Below are 26,309 nucleotides of genomic sequence, written 5' to 3'. Positions count from 1 at the left end.
CCTCGTTGGCTGCTAGTCAAGTGGGGCTCACCGCTTCCGTTTTCCTTAGGTAAAGATAATTTCTTCCTTAGGTTTTGGTTTCCTCACAACATCAATGAGATGGTGGCAAACAATGATGCATTAGAATAAGGTCTCTCCAACCTTTATTTACCTCAACATGTCTAATCCGAAAGCAACAATGGTTGTCCCCTCTTTCGATTTATTCGAAAACAGTGTCTTATTTCAAAGCCTGCGCTACATGGGGCGATACCGCAACCTAACATTACTTCAGCATTTACTAGATCATGTTTACTCAAAGATTGGTACAACATTTGCAAGCATATCTTCCCTTGCTCCATGTTCAACAAAAAAGACGATCAATATAAATTTTTATGTAAATTAATTCTAACTGGTTGTTTAATGACTTCTTGTCTTTCCATTGTATCAACTACTCTTTTCCTCCATAGTTAGATACTCCCTTAATTCACAAATGTACAATATTATACAAAAAAATAGAGTCAACTATATATACACATAGTATGTTTGTTCCGTCATTTCACTCTATATATAGTCCATGTTAAAATATTTAAAACGTCTTATGAAGGAGGTACAATTTGCTAGCCCCATGGCTCACATTCGGTATTAAATTCGTTGCCAAAGTTGGCACATCTGTTGTGACAATTTACATGCGTTATGTGGCTGCAACAATTTGAATAACATGTGGCTGCAACAATTTGAATAACAAAACACACGAGTCTGATTTTGTTAAAATTACACCCAAAATATCACACATTTACAAGGATCAAGAATAAGCGTTCCATTCAAAATACCACAAATTTACTGTCAATGAGACAACAAATAGTACATTACCTACCTATATGTAGACATCAAAAGAAAAAACCAAACAGAAATAACAAAATTAACTACAGCTACAAAGAAAGCCGAGGAAGATACTGTGAGACATCTGCCACCAGTTATAGCTAAAATCATCCTGCCCAATTCAATTTAATGGCCCAAAATCTGTGAGATACGTCGTTCAGCATCCATTGGTATCTCTCTACCAGGTACATTGACCTTTAGTATGCTTAAGTATCTACACGAACAAAGCAACATCAAATTAAATATGGTTCACCAAGAAAAGATGACAATGTAAATGAGAATATTCGACACACTTACTCTTTTGCAGAAAATAAATATTCCTGTTCAGCAATGAACCCAAGCAAAGTCTGCACATGGAGGAAGGGTGATTAATTAAAGCTTTAAAGAAGAACACGACTATGGATACATGATATTATTAGTAGTGTACCTCAAAAGGCAGGTTTAATAGCTCATAGAATGTCCGAACGCGATCTAATCTCTGTTGGACTGCCTCACTATCAATGGAAGGTATGGCTGCAAGTGCCTGCATAGAGAGAAATAATTTACACATGTGACTATGGAATCTGCCATCTAGTCGACCTATCAAAAACTATTGTTGCTGCATATGGAAGTCCTACCTGTTCTAGTGCTATCGAGTTTCTGCATATTTGCTGAACTCCCAACAGGTTGATGGACTTCATTAATGCAAGTGCCTTTCATAATTGAACAACCGTAAGTAGGACATCTGGAATCTGCTTCGACAGTAAAGGCTTATAACAAGAAAAATTAGCAGTGATTCGAACAAACCTTTATTGATGCATTAGCAGCAACACTAGAAATCCCACCAAATACGTAGTTCCTTTTCGATTCTGCGATATAAGGAGCCATTTCTTCATCCCTACGTGCAATCTGTCACATTGTAAAGCCCAGACATGTTAAAGGGCAGTAAATTGAATAATGTAGCATTACTTAATGTGCACTATGTGAAGTGCCAGTACAAAATATGAACTTGAAATTTTATCTAGATGCATATGCACCAAAATCAATACTCTCCTGCGTTCACTTTTAATAATGTACCGGTACAAAATTTTAGCCTAAACAAACTCTTATAAGATTTCAGTAAGGATTGAATTAAGAAACAGTAAAACTAAGCCAACAACATCCTCTCGCAGTGTTTTGAGGCTTTGAACCATTCGATCCGCTCGATTAACGCTCCAGATCATCCAATCACCCGATGCTCCCACCACGCCCCACGTGGTCCTGGTGTCCCGGCCAGCCCAACTTTATTGGACTGCTGCTCCAGAGACTGAGTTGGGCACCTTCTAAACTCTACGCGCAACGCAGCTCCTCGGAGACCTTTTCTGAGCCTTTCAGTCAGAGCCTGCCCTGACTGGCGAGTGTTTCATGGGTCTCCAGCACCTTCTCTACCAGCTGCAACGGTTCTGACTCCATGGTATGCAATGCCTCCTGAGTCAGGTGGCAGCAGAATAATGGCAAGGTAGCTCGACTATCCGGCTTCCATTGCAGTTACTCTTACTCAGAGTGGAGATGCGTTACTCCATGTCTGCTCCTTTTTCTCCCCACCCAAGGTTTGCATCTGCCTTTCTATGTGATAATTTGGCCAAGAACTATCAATGTAATCCATCGCGATTTTATTTTTGTCCTCATTTGTTTACTCAGGGGAAGGCACTAAAAGAGATAAGTCTGGCATGCCTCCTTTGCTAGTGGAGCATCTCCTGTCAACATGTCTGATCATGAAGATATTGATAAGTTGGGTGATCCTAAATGTGACATTGGCACCGAGAGACACGAGGAGTCCAATATGAGAAGTTAGTGCTCACATTTCCTATACGTAATTCTTTAGTTGTTTCTGTACAAATACTAATCAAAACTAAATCTAACACTAATAATGACTGGTGGAAAAAAAAGCCGGTGAAGTAAGTCATGTTCATAAGATCAAATAGTGTTGTAACTTGTAACTAATATTGCACTAGAATATATATTTTTGACAAGCGCCAAACGATTTATTTATTCAGGAAAATAAGGACTTCTTGCAGTTTCGTAAATGTGGTGCTGAAAAATTTTAGAATATCAATGTTACTGCAGAAAGTTCTATGATGTTAGGTTCTGAGCATGCTAAAGTACACGATGTTGAAGATGACGACACCGAGGAGGAAGAAGTGCAGACTACCCAAGCCAAAAAGGCAAAGAAATGGCATGGGAAGATAGATGGAAGCTCCAATAATGGAAGAAGTTGAGGCATGTGGAGCAGATGAATGAAGTTTTTTCGAGAAAACGCAAAGAGCTCTTTGCGTTTCATTTCATTGAAAAGGTGGGAGAGTACAAACCTCCTAGGAGGTAGTGGTTACAAGGCCAATGACCCATCAATGGACATCCCAGGAGGCGGGCAGCACAACCCTCAGCCCCTGTGCCCCAGCTTGTGCCCAACATTTGGCCTCTACTTTGATCCTATCAGCTAATGTATCTATTGAGGGTCTTGCATTGTCAAAGACACATTCGTTCCTCTGTTTCCAGATCATCCAAGGGACAAGCATTGTGATCCAATTGCCGTGGATGACCCATCAATGGACATCCAAGGTTCCTGCTGGAGCTGGCCCAACTGGGGTCCTCGATCCAATTGCCGTGGATCGTTTGCGGGGATTTCAACCTGGTCACCGGGGCGGAGGACAACAACCGCGGCCGGGTGAATCGCCGGCTGATGAACAAGTTCAGGCACACGCTATGCTCCATGGCTCTTAAGGACATGCCACTGCAGGGGAGGAAATTTACGTGGACCAATGAGCAGGAAGACTCCACGCTCGTCAAGCTGGACAGGCTGTTCTTCTCTCCCGCCTGGGAGGATCTGTACCCCATCAGTGACCTCGTGTCGTTGAGCTCATCCGTCTCGGACAACTGCCCTCTCCTACTCACGTGCTCCTGCTCGGCGCCCCGCTCGAATCGCTTTCGGTTCGAGCATTTTTGGACCCATCTACCCGGGTTCGAGGAGGTTGCCAGGGCGTGGCATAGCGCGGGGACTGCGGCGGATCCCATTCTCGCGCTGGACCTGAAGTTACGGAACACGGCGAAGGCGCTTCGAAGCTGGGGGCAGCCGAAGCAGAGCGCCCTCTCGCTTCTTCTGCAGGTGGCCCACGAGATCATCCTCAGGCTGGATGGTGCCCAAGAGACGCGGATGCTCGCCCCGGACGAGCGACGCTTGCGGGCGTTCCTAAAAGGCCGCTACCTGGCTTTGGCTTCCCTGGAACGCGTCCGGCTGCGCCAACGTGCTCGGGTGCGCGACCTCAAGGAAGGTGACGCCAATTCCAAATACTTCCACATGAAGGCCAACAGCAGGAGGCGCAAACAGCTCATCCCCTTGCTCCGGAACGGCGATCGTGTGGCCTCTTCGGTACAGGAGAAACTAGAGCTTGCTCTCCAACACTTCTCCAGCACCATGGGGACGCATGGAACGCATCCCAGGCGACTGGCGATTGAGCAGCTGCCACTTCCCCGGCTTTCCCGACTGGAGGCAGAAGCGCTCGAACAGCCATTCTCGGCGGAGGAGATCCAGGCGGCGATCATGGATATGCCATCTGATCGTGCTCCCGGGCCGGACGGCTTCTCGGGGTTGTTCTTCCAAATCTGCTGGGAGGTGATTGCAGAGGACGTCGTCAAGGCGGTGCACTGCTTGCATCAGGGGTTTAATCAGAACATGGGATGCCTCAACTCGTCAATCATCACACTGCTGCCCAAGGTCCAGGTGGCTATTGACATCAAGGACTTCCGCCCCATATGACTCATCCATGCCTTCGCCAAAATCTGGGCAAAATTGCTTGCTGGCCGGCTTGCTCCCATGATGCCCAAGCTCATCTCGCCCGCTCAGAGTGCGTTCACCAAGTCTCGGACCATCCACGAGAATTTCAAGCTGGTCCGGGACTCCATCAGGCACCTGCATCGCAAAAAACAGCCAGCCGTCCTCTTGAAGATCGACATCTCCAAAGCATTCGACACACTGTCCTGGGAATTCCTTCTGGACATGCTTGCTTGCAGAGGTTTTTTGGTTCTCGGTGGAGAGCTTGGATCTGCAATCTGTTGTGTTCGGCATCGTCGTCGGTCGTGATCAATGGAGCCAGGAGCGACTCTTTCCGTCTTGGCTGCGGGGTAGGCAAGGCGACCCGCTGTCGCCGGCCCTCTTCATCCTGGCCATGGACGCACTCCATGGTGCCATCCAGTAGGCCACGGATCACGGCCTCCTTGGAGAGTTGGCTCTACATGTTCAGGTTCCGCAGGCCTCGATCTTTGCTGACGACACGGTTATCCTCCTCAAGCCTACGGTGACGGACTGCCAAGTGATCTCCCCCCTCCTGCGCCTGCTCGGGGATGCCTCTGGTCTGAAGATCAACCTGGCAAAGAGCACCATCTCTGGGATCCGCTGCACTGATGAGCAGGAGCTCACGGCCGCCACCATTCTGGGCTGCAGCCTGAAGCCTTTCCCTATCGTCTATCTTGGGTTCCCCCTCTCCACCGGAAGGCTGCGTCGGGCGGATTTTTTACCGATCATCGACAAATTCGCCAAGAAATTGGGGGGCTGGCAGCCTCGTTTTCTGGCCCCTAGTGGCCGCCTAACGCTGACTTGCTCAGTGTTGATGGGCCTCCCGATTCACCTCCTTTCAGTGCTGCCCCTCCCAGCTTGGGTGCTCAAAATCATCAACAGGAAATGCCGGGGCTTCCTATGGAAAGGCGAGGAGGAGATCAACGGTGGACACTGTCTCCTGCCTTGGTCTCGGGTCTGTATGCCTACTGACAAGGGGGGGCTGGGGATTCTGAATCTGCACCTATTCGGCGTCGCGCTTCAATGCCGCTGGCCATGGCTGAGATGGTCGGACTCGCCGCGGCCTTGGTCCCTTATCCCAGACCAGGAGGACACCGAGGCTATGGCTCTCTTCCGGGCCGACGCGCAGATCATCCTGGGTCGGGGTGATAGGGCACTCTTCTGGCATGATCGTTGGCTGCCAGGCGGACTCTCCGTACCTGAAGCTGCCCCAGCTCTCGCCTCCTTTGCCCGTCTGTCCGGCATCACAGTCGGGCAGGCCCTGGCGAACAACCGCTGGGTCCGTGACATCAGAGGTGGCCTCTCCACGCCGGCGTTGGCGCAATATCTCCGGCTTTGGGACATGGTCGCCACCACATCGCTGGCCCCGGGGCAGCAAGACGCTGTCATCTGGTGCCTCGAGGAGGGGGGGCAAATTCTCCACCAGCTCTGCCTACCGGCTCTTCTTTGCGGCTAACATTGATTTCGGCTGTGCTTCTGCGATTTGGAAGGCCAAGGCTCCTCCTAGGCTCAGGTTTTTCATGTGGCTGGTGGTTCACGATCGTTGTCTGACCGCAGACAACCTCGAACGCCGGGGATGGCCTAATCAAGGCACCTGCGCCTTGTGCAGTCTTGCTCCGGAATCATGCAGCCACCTCTTCGTGCACTGCTCATTTACAGCGGAGGTTTGGCAGCGCTTCCGGACCTGGGTGGGTGTACCCTTTCCGACCCCTGCTGCCGACGACAAGGGTACGGAGGACTGGTGACTTCGCACGAGGAATGCAGCCCCGGAACGGTTTAAGAGGGACTTCGATGCGGTGGTGATTCTGGCGCACTGGCGTCTCTGGAGTGATGGCGTCGCATCGTCTCCGGACAGGGTGGTCGAAGCGATCATTGAGGATCTGCGATCCTGGCGTGAGGCAGGCTGCTTCGCCACCACCATAGCCTTTTAGATGACGTGCTCGCGTTGTGCTTGTGCTGCAGCAGCAGGTCTGGGTCATGGCTTGCTTGCCTTGCCGGTAGGGGCTCTCTGTTTTATGGCGTCCTGGGTTTCAGGCACTTGGCCTCGAGGCTTCGCTGTGGCACTTGCCCTGTTTGTACACCTGGCGGCCATCGCCGCTCTGTAACTGTTCTTTCTAATCTTAATAAAGATCGGCTTCGGCCTTTCGAGAGACAAGCATTGTGATGGATTGTAGAGCCTTGTGGAGTGTGGGCGGGGTTTGTGCCTTCGCTCGCTGCCACCCGTCCAGCATGGTAGGTCCGTTAACTGGTCGTTGCGCAGGTATGTGTGTCCAGTCGAAGATAATGCGCCATGTTTGCTTAGCGAATGGGCACGCCAGGAGCAGGTGCTGGATGGTCTCTGGGTCTTTGTCGCAAAGGAGGCATTTGGGGTGGTGCTGCAGGCCGCGTCGGGCAAGTTGCGCTGCCGTCCAGTATCGGTCTTGGTTGGCGAGCCAGTGGAAGCGGGCGCCCAACCCTTCCAGTTGAGCTTCCAATATGGACAGCAAGTGGATCGTTGGAATGTGGCGGCGTAGCAAGACTGCGCCGTATATATGCCATTGGCTGTCCATCTCCAGAGCAGCCGGTCAGGTTCAGCCAAGAGGGCGAAGTGTTGGATGGCCTGCCAGAGCATCAGGTACCGACCGATCTCGTGTATCCCAAGGGTCCCTTGGATGTCACGGGCCAGGTGTTCAAGTACTCATCACTTCCTACTCAATGGCGAGCCCGGCCCACCAGATGAAGGAAGTGATGAGTACTTCATAGCAACCAAGTTGTTTGCTAAGTCTAAAAATTGTTGCTTCTTTAACAATATGAAGTCCAGCAAAGGGGAGGAAAATTGGCTTAGGAGGACGTAAGAAGAGCGAAATAGGTGTTAGGATGACAATTTAGACGTGTGATGATGAAAGTGTTATTTCCTTCCTTTATCTTATTTCGCTTGAGAGTTGTTGAACTATATTTCCCCATATGTTATGCCACTTGAGACTTGTTTGAACTATATCCCCCTTTATGATATGTCACTTGATACTTGTTGAACAATGTTATTTTGTTATCGCTCATGTTGATCATGACATGCATACGTTAGTTTGTTATCTTTTGTGTCTATATAGATGAGCACAACTGGCAGCCATAGAGAAGAGTCCGAAACATATTCTGATGCTATGGCAACCTCAAGGAGGCAAAGGCAGAAAAGGTACATGATGGCTGCACTTGTTGGTATTATGTACAGTAAGAAGTATCTCATGAAGAAGAGAAAAGTTCCTATAATGACCGGACAACAGTTGGCTACTGAGAACTTGATAGATTGCATCATACACTTGTACACACATACGGCTTGAAAGGAACAAGGAACATGAGTTCAGAAGAAGCATTGGGCATGTTTCTATGGATGGTCGGGGGGCTTCAATCCATAAGCCAAGTGGAGAATCGTTTCAAGAGATCAATTGAAGTTATACATCACAAATTCAATAAATTATCGAAATGCTTGAATGACATCGCTGCGTCATTCAACCAACTGAAAGCACAACTTCTCCCTACGTGGTTTTGGTAATTAATAACAACATATAGTTCATTGGACTAATGATTCTACCAAGTATATTTCAGGAAAAGTTCAATGAATGGATTGGCAAAGGATTGTGAGGAGATCCCCCTAGATGCAAGGAACATCAATTGATAACAAGTTTCAAGACTCTAAATTTTGCTTTATGTGAGAAATCACAATTGAGTCCATAGGAAAGTCAATACTATTAAAAATTAAGAGGGAATGAGGTATCTATGATGATGTGGTTGCTCAAGTGCTTAGAGTTAGGCTGTGTTTGGTTGAGCTGCAGATTCTGTAAAAGTTGCTGTGAAAAAGCTGCTGTGAACTTTCAGCTGTGGAAAAGCTGGAAGCTGTTTGGCTGAAACAACTGTGAAATTGTAGATTTGACTGTGAATTGTCTGCAATGACCTTGGGCCATGAATCATTTTTTTATGTGCAACTTGACAGTAAAATGGTGATATTTATATTGGTAGGCAATAGAATGACCGTTTTGCAAGTAAAAATTATGACAAGGCAAGGCAAACATCCGCTATCCTACTACGAATAGTATCCATGGTATCTTCATTCTCCTCTTCAATGGGATCCGCTTGTGTTGGTGTTACTTCCTGTCGTAGCATTGGAGGTACATACTCATCATCGGCATCACATTTATCAAAAAAATTGTCACTCAACTTGCTATCACGAATGAAGTTGTGCAATGCCATGCAAGCAATGATGATATGCTTTTGCGTACGAGGTGAGAAATCGACCTACATACTCTGATCTCCGACCTTTATCTCTCCATCTTTTCACACGCCGGCAGCAGCGCCAGTAACACACCAACACATCCGGGGTCTCCCCATCATCTTCTCCATCACACCTACCAGCAGAGGGATCTCTGCTCCCTCCCTCCCCGTCCATGGCGGCGCCGAGCTGGATCCGGCTGCCACGCGCCACCATAACCCTGCTCATGCTTGCCCTCCACCTCTCCCTCTCCTTCGCCGCCTAGTTCGAGGGGTTCGACTCCGACGAGCTCCCCTCCGCCGCCACCGACCTCGCCTCCTCCGACGATGAAGACGACAAGGGGCTCGACCTCAACCTCCCACCCCCTCCGCACATCTCTGTCTCCGCTCCTTCCCCTCCCGTGACCACCACCACTGCCGCAAACCCTAGCCTTAACCCCAACCCCGCCACCACGCCCCCGAATCCCACCCCCTCGCTCGATTTCTGAGACGAGGACAAGTTCGAGGGCATTCCTGACCATGGCCACGGCTGGAACAGGGAAGAAGGGGATGGAAGAGGGAGGGAGGAGGGAGGAGGGAGGACTCAAGGAGTTTTAAATTTCAACCCTTCCAGATGAGCTTCCGGTATGGACAGCAAGTGGATCGTTGGAATGTGGCGGCGTAGCAAGACTGCGCCGTATATATGCCTTTGGCTGTCCATCTCCAGAGCAGCCGGTCAGGTTCAGCCAAGAGGGCGAAGTGTTGGATGGCCTGCCAAAGCATCAGGTACCGACCGATCTCGTGTATCCCAAGGGTCCCTTGGATGTCACGTGACAAGGTGTTCAAGTACTCATCACTTCCTAGTCAACGGCGAGCCCGGCCCGCCAGATGAAGGAAGTGATGAATACTTCATAGCAACCAAGTTGTTTGCTAAGTTTAAAAATTGTTGCTTCTTTAACAATATGAAGTCCAGAAAAGGGGAGGAAAATTGGCTTAGGAGGACGTACGAAGAGCGAAATAGGTGTTAGGATCACAATTTAGACGTGTGACGATGAAAGTGTTATTTCCTTCCTTTATCTTATTTCGCTTGAGAGTTGTTGAACTATATTTCCCCATATGTTATGCCACTTGAGACTTGTTTGAACTATATCCCCCTTTATGATATGTCACTTAGTACTTGTTGAACAATGTTATTTTGTTATCGCTCATGTTGATCATGACATGCATACGTTAGTTTGTTATCTTTTGTGTCTATATAGATGAGCACAACTGGCAGCCATAGTGAAGAGTCCGAAACTTATTCTCATGCTATGGCAACCTCAAGGAGGCAAAGGCAGAAAAGGTACATGATGGCTGCACTTGTTGGTATTATGTACAGTAAGAAGTATCTCATGAAGAAGAGAAAAGTTCCTATAATGACCGGACAACAGTTGGCTACTGAGAACTTGATAGATTGCATCATACACTTGTACACACATACGGCTTGAAAGGAACAAGGAACATGAGTTCAGAAGAAGCATTGGGCATGTTTCTATGGATGGTCGGGGGGCTTCAATCCATAAGCCAAGTGGAGAATCGTTTCAAGAGATCAATTGAAGTTATACATCACAAATTCAATAAATTATCGAAATGCTTGAATGACATCGCTGCATCATTCAACCAACTGAAAGCACAACTTCTCCATACGTGGTTTTGGTAATTAATAACAACATATAGTTCATCGGACTAATGATTCTACCAAGTATATTTCAGGAAAAGTTCAATGAATGGATTGGAAAAGGATTGTGAGGAGATCCCCCTAGATGCAAGGAACATCAATTGACAACAAGCTTCAAGACTCTAAATTTTGCTTTATGTGAGAAATCACAATTGAGTCCATAGGAAAATCAATACTATTAAAAATTAAAAGGGAATGAGGTATCTATGATGATGTGGTTGCTCAAGTGCTTAGAGTTAGGCTGTGTTTGGTTGAGCTTCAGATTCTGTAAAAGATGCTGTGAAAAAGCTGCTGTGAACTTTCAGCTGTGGAAAAGCTGGAAGCTGTTTGGCTGAAACAACTGTGAAATTGTAGATTTGACTGTGAATTGTCTGCAATGATCCTGGGCAATGAATCATTTTTTTATGTGCAACTTGACAGTAAAATGGTGATATTTATATTGGTAGGCAATAGAATGACCGTTTTGCAAGTAAAAATTATGACAAGGCAAGGCAAACATCCGCTATCCTACTACGAATAGTATCCATGGTATCTTCATTCTCCTCTTCAATGGGATCCGCTTGTGTTGGTGTTACTTCCTGTCGTAGCATTGGAGGTACATACTCATCATCGGCATCACATTTATCAAAAAAATTGTCACTCAACTTGCTATCACGAATGAAGTTGTGTAATGCCATGCAAGCAATGATGATATGCTTTTGCGTACGAGGTGAGAAATCGACCTACATACTCTGATCTCCGACCTTTATCTCTCCATCTTTTCACACGCCGGCAGCAGCGCCAGTAACACACCAACACATCCGGGGTCTCCCCATCATCTTCTCCATCACACCTACCAGCAGAGGGATCTCTGCTCCCTCCCTCCCCGTCCATGGCGGCGCCGAGCTGGATCCGGCTGCCACGCGCCACCATAACCCTGCTCATGCTCGCCCTCCACCTCTCCCTCTCCTTCGCCGCCTAGTTCGAGGGGTTCGACTCCGACGAGCTCCCCTCCGCCGCCACCGACCTCACGTCCTCCGACGATGAAGACAACAAGGGGCTCGACCTCAACCTCCCACCCCCTCCGCACATCTCCGTCTCCGCTCCTTCCCCTCCCGTGACTACCACCACTGCCGCAAACCCTAGCCTTAACCCCAACCCCGCCACCACGCCCCCGAATCCCACCCCCTCGCTCGATTTCTGAGACGAGGACAAGTTCGAGGGCATCCCTGACCATGGCCACGGCTGGAACAGGGAAGAAGGGGATGGAAGAGGGATGGAGGAGGGAGGAAGGAGTACCTGGGCTGGGCTGGCTTGGGACCGGTACTCCAGTCGGCGGCGTGGGCTTGGAGGGGCGTCGGAGGCCGGTTGCTGCGACGGTGGCGGCAGCGGCGGCGGCTAGGAACCCTAGCGTCACGGGGTCGGGAAGGGCCGGTTGTTCTGCTTGGTTCTGAATGGGAGGGGTTGGCTGCTTTGCTCGTTCTGTTTGATAGATCGAATCGTTTTTGACTAATGATTGGCAGTGGTGGGTAAATAACGTGCAACTTCTAGGATACATAAAAAAGGGTTAGCTCAGAAGATGAGGAAGTTAGGGTCGGCCGGCTTCGACATTTGCACGTACGAGAAACCGACGCTTCAGCCGAATCTGCTGCGAAAGAAATACGTTTGGTTCAGCTTGTAGCTTTTTGCAGCAGAAGTACCAACTCCCTGGTGTCCATTTGCTAAAAATTGGAATTTCCGATTTTTGCGAATCAGTGCCACCAAGTTTGGGTAACTGCCTAGGCCAGCCAAACCGGACTCACCGAGAATTATATATTGGTCTCACCAAAACGCCAAAAGTTGCCACATTTTACACTAGTCGGTGTAACCGAGGTTTTACTTTGGTTTCACCGAGTTGGGCAGTAATGTCGTAACACTTGGATTTTTGGAGATGTCTATATATACCCCTCCACCTCCCTCTTATTCGCAGGGAGAGCACTCACAACAAGCCAATAGGTGCTCCATCTATTGTCTGAGAGAGAACCACCTACTCATGTGTTGAGATCAAGATATTCCACTCCTACCATATGAATCTTGATTTCTAACCTCCCCAAGTTGCTTCCCACCCAATCAATCTCTTCTGCCAAGCCAAATCTGTGAGAGAGTGACCGAGTGTTGAGGAGACTATCTTTTGAAACACAAGAGCAAGGAGCTCATCATCCATACCACATCTATTACCTTTTGAAGAGTGGCGTCTCCTAGATTGGTTAGGTGTCGCTTGGGAGCCTCCGACTTCGTGTGGAGTTGAACCAAGAAGTTTGTAAGGGCAAGGAGAACGCCTACTTCGTGAAGATCTACCCCGAGTAAGGCTAGTCCTTCGTGAACGTAAGCCATGATTGTATAGACAAGGTCGCTTCTCCGTGGACCCTTCGTGTGTGGAGCCCTCCGTGGACTCTCGCGGCCGTTACCCTCTGTGGGTTGTGTTAGAGTTATATTCTAGCATGTATATTATATATATTGGCCATTGGCCCTCGGGGAATACAAGTTGCATATTCTTAACATGGTATTAGAGCCTTAGGGTTCTTTTCCGCACGCGAAACTCGTGATCTCGATCCAATCTCCCGTTCACGTAGACGTTGCCCTTCTCGTCTGCACGGCGCTGCTCATCTACAGGCCAACCCTGCTCCGGGGTCACTCTCCCTGACACCTCGCCTACTGTTGTTGCCTACCAAGTTCTCCACTGGTCAACGCATCCAGCCCAACGTAGTTGTTGATCGATCCAACTCCAGACTGGTGTGTTTCCTCTGGTTTGTGTCCAAGATCGAGGCTCCCTATCGCCTGCTCATGATCGAGTCGCACGTCGGGTCCCTATCGGCCGCAACCTCCCGGATCCTTCGTCGGTCGTGATCTACAGGACGACGGCTGTTGTTGCCAGGAGGTCAGCCCTTGCTCCTTTCCAATCTGCCTCGAAAGAAATTCGCCATGGACTCCCGTACAAGCTGGCCACTGTTGTTCCAAGCTGCCACGAGGTTCCCTGTCCTGCGCACTCCCTTTCACGCCGCCACTCGCTGGATCTTCTCTGTTGGCGCTATCTTCGTCCAGGAAGGTTGGCTCAGCTGATCTCCTGCCCACTCTCCTGTGATTTTTGACGGTGTATTCGGTGTTCCCTACACTGACCCCGTCTCGCACATGTGCCTCTCCTTGATGCTTGGTGCTCGTCCGTATGTTCAGTCATCATCTAAGGTGACTTCTTCAGATGGTGATGGTCGTTCTACGCCATTATCTACGGACGGTCTTCATGGTTGCTCTTCCGCCACTCCTACTGCGACCTCCGCACATGGTGATTGTCGTTCTATACCGACTCCTCTCGCGACTTTCATCGATGAATGTCACTCTTCCACGACACCTCTCGCGACTTTCACCGGTTGTGCTGGTGCATATAACTCCATCGACCGTGTCTCGCACACGCGTCTTCCCTTGGCGCCTGGTGCTTGTCTACATGCGGCCCGTCTCCTTCACTAGCCTTTACGGACGCTACTCATCATGCTACACCGCCACATCCATCGGCTTCTACAGGTGGTGGTGGCCGCTCCTCTCTCGGTGCTACTCCGTCGACTATTTCAGCCATGTACTTCAGTGAGGAGGAGATTGCACGACTTCGCGCCCTGATGATTGCCTCCGACTCATTATTGTCGGGTGCATCAACGTCGACCTCTTCCGTTGAGCCCCTAACTGAGCAGGAGATTGTGCGACTTCGGTGCCTGCTAGCTGCATCTTCTGTTTCTTCATCGACAGGTTTTGTTACCGACTCTTCTGGCATTGTGAGACCACCTTCTACACAGTCAGGTACATCTCCATGGATTTTTGATACTGGAGCATCTTTTCATATGACTCATGATTCATCAACCTTGTCTTCTATTCGTGCTCTTGATTCTCGTGTTCATGTTCTTACTGCCAATGCTACCTCCCTCCCAGTTAGTGGTCGAGGCATTCTTAGCACCTCGTCTTTTCATGTTCCCCAACTTACCATGCAACTCCTTTCTGGTGGTCAGATTGTCGACTCTGGTTGTCGGGTCATTTTAGACTTTGACTCTTGTTCTGTTCTAGACCGTCACATTGGTGCTGGCCCCCGGCGCCGTGACTTGCAGGGTCTTTGGGAGCTTGACTGGCTTCACTTTCCCTCCGCTGCTACCACAGCCAGTCTCTCTGCCTCTGTTGCCTTGTCTACTAGCTCTTTTCAGCAGTGGCATCATCGCCTTGGTCATTTGTGTGGCTCTTGTCTCATCTTTAGTTCGACGTGGCCTTCTTGGATCTGTCTGTGGCGGTGTGTCATTAGGCTGTCGGGGTTGTCGGGTCGTTAAACAGATCCGGTTACCTGGGTCTAAGCGTCCTTTTGACATTGTTCACTCTGATGTTTGGGGTCAGCTCCCTTTGCCTCGAAGGGAGGTCATCGCTACTATATTATCTTTATAGATGATTTCTCTCGACACACATGGATATATTTTATGTCTTCTCGTAGTGAGGTATTATCTATCTATAAGCGTTTTGCTGCTATGGTTCACACTCGGTTCTCTACGCCTATTCGCGTGTTCCGTGTTGACTCTGCTGGAGAGTATATCTCCAAGATGTTGCGTGAATTTCTCGGTGAGCAGGGTACTCTTACTCAGTTCTCTTGTCTTGGTGCTCATGCTCGGAATGGGGTGGCTAAGCGCAAGCATTGTCACCTTTTTGAGACGGTTCGTGCGATGATGATCTCCGCCTCACTTTTGGGCTGAGGTTGTCTCTACTTCCACATGTCGCATCAACCTTCAACCGTCCACTGCTTTACAGGGTGGCGTTCCTTTCGAGCGTCTCTTTGATCGTTCTCCCGATTATTCGGCGCTTCGTTTGTTTGGTTGTGTTTGCTATGTTCTTCTTGCCCCCCTCCCCCCATGAACGCACCAAACTATCCGCTCGGTCAGTTGAGTGTGTCTTCTTAGGTTATAGAGATGAGCATAAGGGCTATCGATGTTAGGATCCTGTCGGTCGTCAGATGCGTATTTCTTGGGATGTGACTTTTGATGAGTCTCGTCCCTTCTACCCACGTCCATCTTCCTCGATCTTTGCAGTGTAGGATATATCTTTCCTCACTTTTCCTGACACACTGCTCCCTCCCGTTGAGCCCTTGCACGTCCGTCCTACTGCCCCTGCTTCTCCACTTGTTGCAGATTCAACGCCATCATCTCCCATGGTTTCCTCACCTCACTTGTCACAGGATTCTGCACCTTCATCCCCGGTGTCTTCTTCGTCACCTTCGTCTATTCCAGAGATCCCTCCTCGTATTCTTCCCTCTTTTCCTCGGTATTATACTCATCGTCCACGTGTTGTGGATTTCTCTACTGATGTGCCATCTTCCTCGTCTCAGCCTAGTTATGGCTTGCGTCCTCTTCCACTTCCGCCCGTTGATCGCCTTGGTTTTCCGGAATCGTCATTGGTTCTGTTGTTCTTGAGCCAACGTCTTATCATCAAGTTGTTTTTCATCCCGAATGGCAGTTTACGATGGCCGAGAAACTTGCAGCTCTTGAGCGCCCGTCACGTAGTATCTTGTTTCTCTTCCTCCCGGTGTTCGTCCCATCACTTGTGGGTCTAAAAGGTTAAGGCCCACGCTGATGGTTCTATTGAGCGTTACAAAGCTCGTCTTCTGGCTCGTGGCTTTCAGCAGGAGCATGGTCGTGATTATGACAACTGTTCGCACACTTCTTGTCGTGGCCTCCGTTCACCACTGGTCTGTGTCTCAGCTTGACGTTAAGAATGTCTTTCCTAATGGTGAGCTGCATGAGGAGGTTTACATGCAGCCCACACCCGGGTACTTTGTTCCTGATGGTATGGTATGTCGTCTTCATTGCCTATACATGAGAGGTTTCCTGCATATTTACCACCTATACATGTATATATATATTGGCCATTGGCCCTCAGGAAATACAAGTTGCATATTCCTAACAGGTGCATGACAATATTATTTTAGTTATCTTGTTGATCCCATGTGTACAACTATTGCTTTATGCACGGAGGTACTATCCTGTTGACTTCGATTATCCCAATTGTGATGGATATTTAGCTACATACAAAGGGCAAAAGTACCATGCATCGGAATTTCGCTAAGGTCACCATCAATGGGAAAAAAGAATGATTTAACTTTGCACATTCATCTCTACACAACGTTATTGAGCGTGCATTTGGTGTGTTCAAGATGAAATGGCATATTTAACTGAAAATGCCAAGTTACCTATGTGAGAAGCAAGTTTGGATCATTATTGCATGTATGGCACTTCATAATTGCATTAGAGAAATCCATTTGAGAGACTCAGAGTTTGATAAATGTGGTCGTGACGAGAAGTACACGCCAAGCAATTTACATCTCCAACCCATAGGCCATGTTTCCAACATTGTGGTTGGCGATGATGCAACCATGCAAGCAACACGTGAGGCGATTGCTAATGTATTGTTGGCGGATCAAGTATAGTTTCACATATTACTTCATGAGATTACGATGATAAGTATGTATTTTGGATGATATGTGTACTAAATAAGACCGATGCTTGGTGCATATTTTGGATGATATATTTCGTATGTAAAGACTAACGGCTGTTGCTTATTTTGGATGCTATGTGCTATATTCATTTTTTTGGCTAATTTTTACTTTATTGAGTCAAAACAGGTAACATGTGCTTTAATCTGCATATAAACATCATAGTAAGCACTCCGGGACGTTACTGACATTTCATAACGCCCATAACTCCTACAGCTGAGCAACAACAGGGTAAACAAACAGCCAGATTCTGATTCTCAGGAATCCAGAGCCACTGCTGATTCTCAAGAATCCAAAGCCAGAGGATTCTCAGGAATCTGTAGCCCAAACAAAGGGAGCATTAGGGCATTGCATGTTTGCTATATAGCCTAGGATATACACATATGGCCCTAGTTAACCTCTCGATAAATGGGTTATCGATAAATTCAGTTAAATGGTCGTTTCGCCAATTAATCCCTAGCATCCGACCGGTACGGTACCAGTCACCGGTATGCTGAACATTGTTATGACTATTTGAGCGCAAATTCCTGTCAATACCACGGTTCTATTTATGAAGAACGTCTTATCAGCTGATCTAACTAGAGGCAAAGAACAAATAAACAATATGCATTCCTATGGCTTGCTTGTTGGCAAATTTGGACTTGCCCCTTCGTCATGTCTACGCTGTTGAATTTAGCTTTTTGCAAGTTGCAGGGCTAAACTGATCCCACCAGCTAAGTCCACAGGTTCCTAGTGCAATTTACTCTCTTATATACAATTTGGCATTGTGGTAACTTTTCACAGGTGCTTACTTATTTCCATTTGGATATAACAGTTAGTTGAACATTGATTTACTTAAATTGGTACATACTCCCCTATGTAATAAGATTCTACAGTACGTCAGTAATAACAATCATAGGTTGGCCCTAAAGAACTGTAAAGTTGTACTCATACTAACATGGGCTGGCCTACCTGAGTTGTAAGTGAGATGATGAAGTCATCAGGATCTTCAGCATCTTGATCTTCTACATATTCTCTTTTTGTCATTTCCTGTTCTCATATGTTTGCATGAAAACTATTGACATGACATAAATCCATCAATAACAACAGAGTAATACCATCAGAAACTTGATTACTATTACCTGCATGTGATATATTGTCTCCAACTGCATTTCCAATCTCAAGACTCTAACACAATCGACTGCTAGCCTTCTGTACTCATTAGCAAGAGATGCAAGGCTTTTCGGAATTGCGCTAGTTGTGCGAGTATGGTGACTTTGGTGTATGTCAGTTTTGTTTTCTGAGATGGTAGATGGACTTATAAATGACTCGCCAAGCCTGAAAATTCAAAGGAGGCAAAACCATAAGCATGCACAAGAATTCTCGCAATGACAGATCATAAGCGATGATACAACCAAGAAGATCAGCACAGAAAAAAGGATCAAGTATATGATTGCTAACTATCCTTTAATAGGTTGTGACAAGAATCAGATGTATACTTTAGCTGGAATGTGTTGATACTTTCATATTCACACAATGTTCTAGTGCACTAACTGAATCTACCTTATTTGCCCTTCTGGTGGATATCAGTGGAACAGTACTGTAGTTCAACAAGATGGCTAGCTAAACGAGTGAAATAATAGGTTTACCTTTCAACTGAATCTGCTAAATATTCCAAGGAGTCGCTAAGAGATGCCAGCAATATCAATTTCTGGTCATCATGGATCAAATTTTCCTGCATACCAAGATAACAGTTAACAATTAGCATGAAGATATTGTCATCATATACTACCCAATGTCTCTCACATTTCAAGACTATAATGATGCCTCTTGAAATAAAAAAAGTTCAGATTAATCTTTCCATAGTACTCCCTCCGTTCCTAAATATAAGTCTTTTAAGATATTTCAATAAGGACTAGATACGATGTAAAATGGGTGAATCTACACTCTAAAATATGTATATATACATCAGTATGTAGTCCGTTAGTGGAACCTCTAAAAAGACTTATATTTAGGAACGGAGGGAGTAAATATTATGTATAAGTATGTAACTTATTTCTTATATGATACTGTATTTAATGCATGTGCTTGAGCTCCTCAGCCACAGGAGTGCTTAGGTTATATGCAGAGATCTTTGGAACCGAGTAGAGAAGGTAAACATCAAATCAAATCAACGTGTGAAGTTGGTCATCTCCGACTATCTTTCAGTCACTACAATGCATAGAACTAGTGTACATCAGCACGAATGATGAGAAGGCAATGACGTGTAGGTTCATAGAATCTTGACCCCACATGTAATTGGCAGAGAAGAGTACATCTTGATTATATAATATCAGACAAGACACGTGGGTCTGTATAACCAGTTAAAAACAAAACACTGCATGCATATTCCTCTCTTTTCTCCTGTTCTATTCTATTCCATCTACCATTCATTCAAATCCAGAATTCCTCTCTCATTTGTTTGACCCTCACTCCAGGACATGTTCGCTGCTGGTATGCTCCTTCTCCACATTCTACAAGAGGCAATTGCCTAGAAAGGCAGGCCATGTGAAGTGGCTATTGGGCCAAAGTGGGCTTTCTAGATTAGCAGCAATTTTGGTTTTCTATTTAAGAGAAAATGTCTCGTCACTTTTACAACTTGTAAAATGTAACGAATCGGCCTACCAAATGGGTAGCTAGTGAATCAGAGTAATCTGATTCATGGATCGGTTATCAGATTCGCGAACCAGAGATGTATAGTTTTTTTTTTTTTGAGAAAACTCCGCCTATGTTGAAAAGATAACTCCACCTATAAAGAGATTCTTGTGTTTCTTTGTATTGAAAAGATAACTTCGCCTATGTTGTCTCAACATAGCCGGTCCCAAGCCCGTGTAAAGGAGGAGGGTTGTGATAGGCCTGGCGAGCCAACGTCAACACTCAGCCACTCTTATGGAGATGAAAGCCAAAAGATTTTCGTTGGGGCGTAACCCTCTCAGCGACGCGCCACATCGTCAAACCCAAAAAAAAATCGTTGGGGCGTAACCTTCTCAGCGACGCGCCACATCGAAACCCGGGTGTGGTGGAAAATGGGCAAGGGTCGGGCCGTCACCCCCAGGTGGCGTGCCGTATCATGATCTGGATACGGTGGCAAGTGAGCGAGGATCAAGTCGTCGCATCCTTAGTGGCGCGCTACATCGGCGCCCGGGTGTAGTGGAAAATGAGCAAGGGTCTTCGCATTTGACTCGACAAGTGTGAAGGGTAAGGAAGCTAGCCGAGCCTAGGAGGATTCACTTAGGTAGTTGGAACGTAGGGTCTCTAACAGGTAAGCTTCAGGAGGTAGTTGATACAGCGGTGAGGAGAGGCGTTGATATCCTTTGCATCCGAGAGACCAAATGGAGGGGACAGAAGGCAAAGGAGGTGGAGGGTACCGGCTTCAAGCTGTGGTACACGGGGGCGGTTGCAAACAGAAATGGAGTAGGCATCTTGATCGGCAAGAGCCTCAAGTATGGAGTGGTAGACGTCAGGAGAAGTGGGGACCGGATTATCTTGGTCAAGCTGGTAGTTGGGGACTTAGTTCTCAACGTTATCAGCGCATATGCCCCCCGCAAGTAGGCCACAATGAGAACACCAAGAGAGAGTTCTGGGAAGGCCTAGAGGACATGATTAGGAGTGTACCGATTGGCGAGAGGCTCGTCATAGGAGTGCATGGGGGATTTGGCTATGGCCTAAGGAATCAAGAAGGAGAAGATGTCTTAAGCTTTGCGCTAGCCTACGACATGATCGTAGCTAACACCCTCTTTAAGAAGAGAGAATCACATCTAGTGACTTACAGTAGTGGGCAACACTCTAGTCAGATTGATTTCATCCTCTCGAGAAGAGAAGACAGGAGTGGAAACTTTCCGCTTTTCCAGAGAAAAAACGAAAATGGAGAGGAAATATGAAAACGGAAATGGAAATGGAATATTTTATGCGAAAAGGGAAACAAAAACGGAACAGTAAGGGAGAATAGACTTGACTGCACTTGCGTCGCTTGGCGACGGGTGGCAAAAGAGTACCACATCGTCCGGATATAGCGACATCTCCGGGATTGGGTGTTAGGGATGCAGCTGCTCGAGCACTCCCAATGTCATGTGGCACGTTTGATGAGGCGTTCGAGTGTGTCCACAACTAGGACGAAAAGCTGAGGTGACATGGGTTCGCCCTGTCGGAATCCACGTCGATGCCAGATGGGGAGGGGGGGGGGGGCTCACCGTTGAGCAGCACGCGAGTGCTGGCGATTGAGAGAAGGATGGCTAGCCAGTCAAGAAACCGTGGCCCAAAACCATACTAGCGCAGCGCCTCAAACAGGAATGACCAGGATATGGTGTCAAAGGCGCGCTCAAGGTCCAATTTGAGCAGGACATAGGGAGCCCACAGCAGGTCCAGTTTGAGCAACACGCGCATCGTTTGCCTCACAAGGACGAAGTTGTCGTGGAGGCTGTAGCCGGCAATGAAGGCATTTTGGTTCTCGCTAACCAGCCCGTCGAGCTTCGGCGCAAGGCTCGAAGAGAGCGTCTTGGCGAATATTTTGGCCACCAGGTGTATTAAGCTGATGGGGCGGAAGTCTCCAATGTCCTTGGCGCCCGGTCGCTTAGGAAGCAACGATAACAGGGCTTGATTCAGGCTGTTGAACCCACGGCCACGCAGCTCAAACAGCTGGTGGAAGACGGCGATGATTTCGGGTTTGACGATGCACCAACAAGCACGGAGGAACTCGACGATGAAGCCATCGGGGCCCGGCGCCTTGCGCGCAGGCATGCATTTGACCGCGTTCCATATGTCCTCATTCGTGAAGGGTGCATCGAGGTCAAGCAAGTTGTTGTCTGGTTCGATCAGATGCCCAAAGTTGAGCGTGCACTCGCGGGCGGGGGTCGTACCAACGAGGTCGTCGAAGTGGGAGAACGCGGCCTCCGCCACCTCATCCTGCTCGGTGAGAACCCGACCGGCCACCGTGAGGCTGAAGATCATGTTCTTCTGTCGGCGATAGGAGGACTACCGATGGAAGAATGTGGTATTGGCATCGCCATCTTTCAGGTAAGAAATGCGTGCGCGTTGCCTGGCTATGGTGCACTCCAGGGACGCGAAGTCGAGGTAGGAGAGCTTGAGGGTCTTGTGGAGCCAGACTTCATGAGGCGTTAGCAGCCCATACTCTTGCGCCTTGTCAAACTAGAGGATGAGCTCGCTCCCTGCAGAGAGCTATCTTTTGTTGGACGCTTCCAACAGATCTTGCGCTTCAACTTGTCAACTTCCATGCGGTAGCTTGGAGACGTAGAACTAGGCGACGGAAGGGGTCGGCGAGGCCGACAGAGCTCCAGGCATCGGCTACCACCTCCTGGAAGCCATCTAGGCGCAACCAAAACTCCTGGAAGCGCAAGCGGCGACGCGCCAGGGTCATCGGGGAGCAGTCCAGCAGCAAGGGGCAGTGGTCGGAGACAACGGATGCAAGGCAGTGCAGGTGGCATTCACCAACGACGTCCTCCCAGTCTGACGTGCAGAGGACGCAGTCGAGGTGGACCAGCGTGGGCGGGGACTGCACGTTTGACCATGTGTGTCGACAGCTGTTGAGGTAGACCTCTTTGAGCGCCAGTTCATTGACGCGGTGTCGAAAGCGTCCTATCATTCTCCGGTTAATAAGATCGTTGTTCCTGTCCTCGTAGCGAAGGATGAGGTTGAAATCGCCGCGGAGCATCCATGGGCCCGTGCAGTCCGCACATACGTCCCTGATCTCTTGGAGAAACGCGACCTTGGAATCATCGTCTTGAGGCTCGTAGACGACGAAGATCCACCAGGGGCGCTTTGGGGAGCGGACACCTTGGTCGTCATGATATTCGTGGTGAACAATGGGTCGAAATGGCCACAACCCTGCTCTTCCACGCGAGGAGGATGCTACCCCGAGTTCCGTCCGCATGCAGGTACACGTACTCGTCGAATTCAACGCCCATGGTCTTTAGCACGGTCCGGGAGCAGACCAGCGCCATCTTAATCTCCTGTAGGCACACGATCGATGCGTCGGTAGTAGCAATGAGCGAGCGAACAGCCATGCATTTAGCCCTCGCACATTCCAAATCATGATTTTTAGGTTGTATGTCATGGAACACATGTTCGACAATTGGGACACTAATTCCAGGCTAGACCTCGACGAGACAACCGACGGGCACAGACCTGCATGGGGGTGGGTCAAGGCTGGCCGGCAGCTCGCGATCCACGAGTGCGGCAATGGCCGCCAGGATGCTTACAGGTATGGGCGCTACAAAAATCCCGTCGTAAGCCTTCATTTCCTCCGGCGTGATCTTCTGATTGGTGCCAATAATCCCTAGGGTACGTAGGACTTGGACTTGGGCTTGGCGCTCCGCGGTGGGAGGTACCGACGCCGCCTTCTTCACTGTCGCTGACCGACCGCGCCGAGGCGAGAAATTGAGGGCATGGCGACGTGGGCGCTTCCCTGGCATGGGCAAGGCTACTTGAAGTTGTCTGGTGGCCACGGCGAGAAAATCGCCAAGCGTCCAAGTCGTCGAGCGGGTGCCATCGCTCGGATGCAATATACGCAGCGTGATGGGCGGCGTGGCAAAACGACCCGGAGTCGCGTGGCTCCTGGCGGCGATTTGGGCTTCACTGTGCGCTGCGGGCTAGCAGTAGATCTGAAGCATGGCTTGACGGCGCCAGGAATGGCCCCCCGTGTTGGAGCTGGGCCGTCAGCATGGACCGGCACGGTTGCAGCGTTGGTGTCCCTTTGTAACACCATAGCTGTTGGCGCCGCATTTGAATCCGGCTGGGAATCGAGACGGGGCAGAGCCACATCGCATGCATCATCCGCGTGATCACTGTCACTTAGTGATGGCAGGACGTCAGGGCGAGACCAGGGCGACCTCTGCAGCAGGCAGTGGTAAAGCTGGCCCCGACAAGGGGTCCACCTCGGTTGCCGTTCGCGCCGGTGGTTGCGCGTCAGGGCGAATCGAAGGGCTTGGCGGGGCGGGGCGGGCTCGGGCGAGGCGTGGTCAGCCACGTGCGCAGAAGGCGACAGGGAGTTGGAAAGCGTTGTGGGCCCTTCGGCAACCATTGTGGGGCGAGCGAGCAGTTGAAGTGCACCAGTTGTGGTGGGGTTAGCGGTGGGGTCATCCGCAGCAGGATCAGGCTGTCGAGTCCTCTTTTGCCAGACTTGCTTTCCTCTTTTGGGACGACGATGAGGGCGGCATCGTACACCGGCGACATCATCAGGGCGCAGACAGTCAGGTCTTGACACGATGGCGCCATACACTGGCGATGGTCCGCCAAGCCCAGCCGAAACCGACCGCGACCCCATCAGCTCGGCGTGAGCCGCCGGAGGTGGACCAGGTAAGGGCATCAATGGCCCTATCATCGACGCAACCGACGGACGACGATGTGGCGTCGGGCCGGTGGCGCTTATGGGCACGGCGACGGGTCGGGCCGCGTCGCTCGTTGTGGCCGGAGGGGTCGTGGCCGTCCTCGGCACCCCCATGGCCGTGGGCATTGATGCGATGAGAAACGGCAACCGATCCGCCAGCGCACTGACCAGCCTGATGGAGACGGGGTAGGCCAGCGTTCAGATGGAGGGGGCCTCAGACGAGATGCGCGCCGGGACGATCTCAACGATCTCCAGGATGGCCTGGCGACGGATGGAGGACGGATCGCAGTATGCGCAGAGAGCCTGAACGTAGCGAGATCCGCCAGCTACCGTGTCCCTGGGTGAAGGCGCTCCACCCAGCAACTCGAGCCAAGAAGGTGCTCAGCCGTGGAGAGATGCCGCGGAGCTCAAGCTCGACGCGCTGCTCGAACCTGTCGCAGTCGGCATGGTCAAGCTTGCTCCAAGGGCGTAGAGAGAGCGGGCCGTCAATGAAGTGGTCGCCACAGATCCTATTCTTGATCGCTTGAGTGCTGCAGATAACGAGAAAGTCCTCGGGGTGGTGGATGTGGACCATGAAGTCGCAGGGGTATAGCTCGAGCGAGGCGTACAGCATGTCCGCAACCTCTTCTGCAGTGAATGCAAGTCTTGTGCCGGTGATGGAGGCGACCATCCCGCGTCGCAGCACCTCCTCGGCATCCTCCCTCTCGATACAGCGAGACATGATGACACGGACTGGGCCTTAAGGGTCGGCAGCTGGCACCGGCGTCACCGCAACGCGCGTGGGCGTAGGAGGGGGCGGCGACGGAGTGGCACAGCGGCGCGCTGGGAGTGAGGCCTGGAGTAGCGCACGATCGTGGGCCTGACGCTTGGGCGTGCACTCCCTGTAGACGTGGCCGGAGAGGAGGCAGCGTCAGCACCTGACCTTGTTCGTGAAGTCGCGTACGTGGTGGCCCGGGTCGAGGCAGCGGAAGCACAGGCCGGCCTCCTCCACTGGCGTGGGGATGCGGCGACGATGGGGCGCGGGAGCCTCGAGGCGGCGACGGCTATCTCTGCTCCTCGGTTGCTGCCATGCGCCGCCCTCGTCCTCGGCCTCATGTGTCGCGCTCTCAACGCGGTGGACCTCCGAGCGAGGCGGTGGCGCGCGCCTCTGTCTTCATCGTCGGAGGCCATGGCGCCCGTGCAGGGGGGGGCTATGAGCGGTGTCTCGGCAACGGCGAGGCAGCTCGACTAGGCCAGGGCGCTAGGGGAGCGGAGCTGGACCATCTTTCATTTGCAGTTATCTTACCTCTATAACATTATCAGCTTTGAAGACATGATCAAACTAGAATTGTGATGAACATCTTCTCTAACATCAACAACTGTAACCTGTTATTCCATGCCTCGGCAGGAGAAACCCATAAACATATATTGACTAGCAGAATAATAGCACAAAACTTACGAATAAAAATGCATGTGCATGCAAATTCACCCCCCCCCCCCCCACACACACACACCCACACACACACACACACAAAAAAAAAGGAAAGTGTGTAAGTACTTAAAAGTTTGAACGTGATAAAATATACCTGTTTTATTGGGCACATATCCAATAGGAGATCACTTAGTTCAATCTCCACTTCAATTCCTGCATCTGGAATGTTGTTATCAAGTTGGCCAAAAGAATTTCGCAAAGAAGCATTTGCAGGGTCCAAACGCATTAAACTTTCAACATCACTCCGTGAGAGGAGAATATAACTTTGTTTCTCAAGAACAGCCTGCATTTTGCCAGAATATATAAGGATCATTATGAAAACAGACAGTAGTAATACACTTGGACTGCAAA

General features: G+C 49.4%; 1 protein-coding gene across 1 annotated transcript in view; it reads right to left on the bottom strand.

Moving 5' to 3' along the window:
- Positions 1 to 693: 693 nt before the first annotated feature.
- LOC123408747 (exocyst complex component SEC8) overlaps positions 694 to 26,309 on the bottom strand; it is a 62,407-nt gene continuing 36,791 nt past the window's right edge. The window contains exons 19-27 of the mRNA XM_045101794.1: positions 26,053 to 26,241; positions 18,756 to 18,841; positions 18,249 to 18,444; positions 18,079 to 18,156; positions 1,645 to 1,746; positions 1,476 to 1,550; positions 1,286 to 1,381; positions 1,156 to 1,205; positions 694 to 1,072 (exon numbers count right to left, since the gene is read on the bottom strand). Coding sequence (XP_044957729.1) covers positions 985 to 1,072; positions 1,156 to 1,205; positions 1,286 to 1,381; positions 1,476 to 1,550; positions 1,645 to 1,746; positions 18,079 to 18,156; positions 18,249 to 18,444; positions 18,756 to 18,841; positions 26,053 to 26,241 — 960 coding nt within the window. The 3' untranslated portion in view covers positions 694 to 984. The remainder of the gene's footprint in view (positions 1,073 to 1,155; positions 1,206 to 1,285; positions 1,382 to 1,475; positions 1,551 to 1,644; positions 1,747 to 18,078; positions 18,157 to 18,248; positions 18,445 to 18,755; positions 18,842 to 26,052; positions 26,242 to 26,309) is intronic.

This window comes from Hordeum vulgare, chromosome 7H (assembly GCF_904849725.1).
Source record: "Hordeum vulgare subsp. vulgare chromosome 7H, MorexV3_pseudomolecules_assembly, whole genome shotgun sequence".
Taxonomy (NCBI): Eukaryota; Viridiplantae; Streptophyta; class Magnoliopsida; order Poales; family Poaceae; genus Hordeum; species Hordeum vulgare.
This window is presented reverse-complemented; position numbering and strand designations above follow the sequence as displayed.